General features: G+C 69.4%; 1 protein-coding gene across 1 annotated transcript in view; it reads right to left on the bottom strand.

Annotated features, from left to right (window-relative positions):
- ADCY9 (adenylate cyclase 9) overlaps positions 1–1,410 on the bottom strand; it is an 82,154-nt gene that overhangs the window by 29,891 nt on the left and 50,853 nt on the right. Inside the window, exons 6-7 of the mRNA XM_004691783.2 lie at positions 1,007–1,215; positions 413–536 (exon numbers count right to left, since the gene is read on the bottom strand). Of these exons, the coding sequence (XP_004691840.2) occupies positions 413–536; positions 1,007–1,215 (333 nt within the window). The remainder of the gene's footprint in view (positions 1–412; positions 537–1,006; positions 1,216–1,410) is intronic.

Below are 1,410 nucleotides of genomic sequence, written 5' to 3'. Positions count from 1 at the left end.
CCGCCGCCCCGCCCCGGCCGGGGTGTCCCTCCCGGGCCCCAGTCTCCCGATGCACCCCCAGTAGTGGGGTCCCTGGACCATTTCCAAGGATGACCACAAATATGCTCAAAGGCAGACGAGCCGGGGGTCAAGGCCCAGGAGGCCACAGCCAGACGGAGCCTGTGCCAGGAGCCCCAGGACCGCGAGCTTGGGGAGCCCTCTGCCCGCTGATGGCCTGGGGCACAGTGAAGGCGCCAGAGGAGGTGAGAGCCGCGGGTGGAGAGCAGCGGCGGGGGGAGACCGGCGGGCCGGGCAGGGGCCTGGGCTGGGCGCCGGGGACTGCAGGTGTCCTGTGTGACAGGGGGTGTCCGACCCCACACGTCCACTGAAGGTCGTGGGCGCTCCGACCCTCAGCCTAAGAGCCAGGCCCCACGTGGGAGCAGGGGACAGAGACGGGGCGTGACAGGGCCAGGCTGGGCTGGGGGCCCGGCGAGACGGGGGTCAGCAGGGCCGTCTGTGCCTCTCGTCCTGTGAGCACTGCACGGGCAGCTGTGAGCCTGTGCGGGATGGCAGGCTGAACCCCAACATCAGGCTGGACAGGCCCAAGGGCCCGCGGTCAACCGAGACTCAACAGCGTCTCGGTTACGAGCTGCGGTGACACCGTGGTGGCAGACACAGCCCAGCCCCCACCTGTCAGCTACTCCGCTGCCTCGCCGAGCTCAGAGGCCCTGCGGCTGGCTCCTGGAGACGCCACACCCGTGCTCCCAGCCAGCGGCTCTGCCCTGGCAGCTGAGGGGCCCCGTGGGCAGCTCCCGCTCCATCGCCTGACTTTTCCTCACCACCTTATTCCCTCTCTTCCTTCTTTCCAACACAAGGTGGGAGGCGCAGGGACCCCCAGGGCACTGGGCTGCTGAAGGCACTGGCCTGGGGCCAGGCTCTGTCCCCGGGGAGGGAGGAAGCGCACCGGCCCCAGACCGGCCAGCAGAGGGCGCTACAGGTCAAGGGCTGGCGCCTGTGGGCGGCTCACCTGATGGAGACAACGAGGGTCAGCACCTCCAGCAGCAGGGCCGCCCCGAAGACCCCAAGGGCTGCGGGTGGGGGCGGCGTGCTGGCGGCCCCATACTTCAGGAAGCAGGTGGTGGAGAGAATCAGAAACACGGTGGTTGACAGAAACACGTCCAGGAGGGAGCTGAAGGTGGCGCTGGCAAAGGTCTTGGCGGGAGAATTCTTCGCCACCTGTTTGGAGGGGCGGTGGGCATGAGGAGAGGCTGCTGGGTGGCACGCCCCCCCCAGGCACAGGGTGCGTGTGCCTCAGGGGCGTCTCCCTAAGTCCCCCCAAGGGGAGGAAACTGAGCGGAGGAGTGAGGACTCCCGCCCAGGGGCACACCGCGGCTGGCCATGAGCCCTCCGGAAAGCTGGGCGCGGACCGGC

Source organism: Condylura cristata, unplaced genomic scaffold, assembly GCF_000260355.1.
Source record: "Condylura cristata isolate star-nosed mole 26May11 unplaced genomic scaffold, ConCri1.0 scaffold00032, whole genome shotgun sequence".
In the NCBI taxonomy this organism is placed as follows: domain Eukaryota; kingdom Metazoa; phylum Chordata; class Mammalia; order Eulipotyphla; family Talpidae; genus Condylura; species Condylura cristata.
This window is presented reverse-complemented; position numbering and strand designations above follow the sequence as displayed.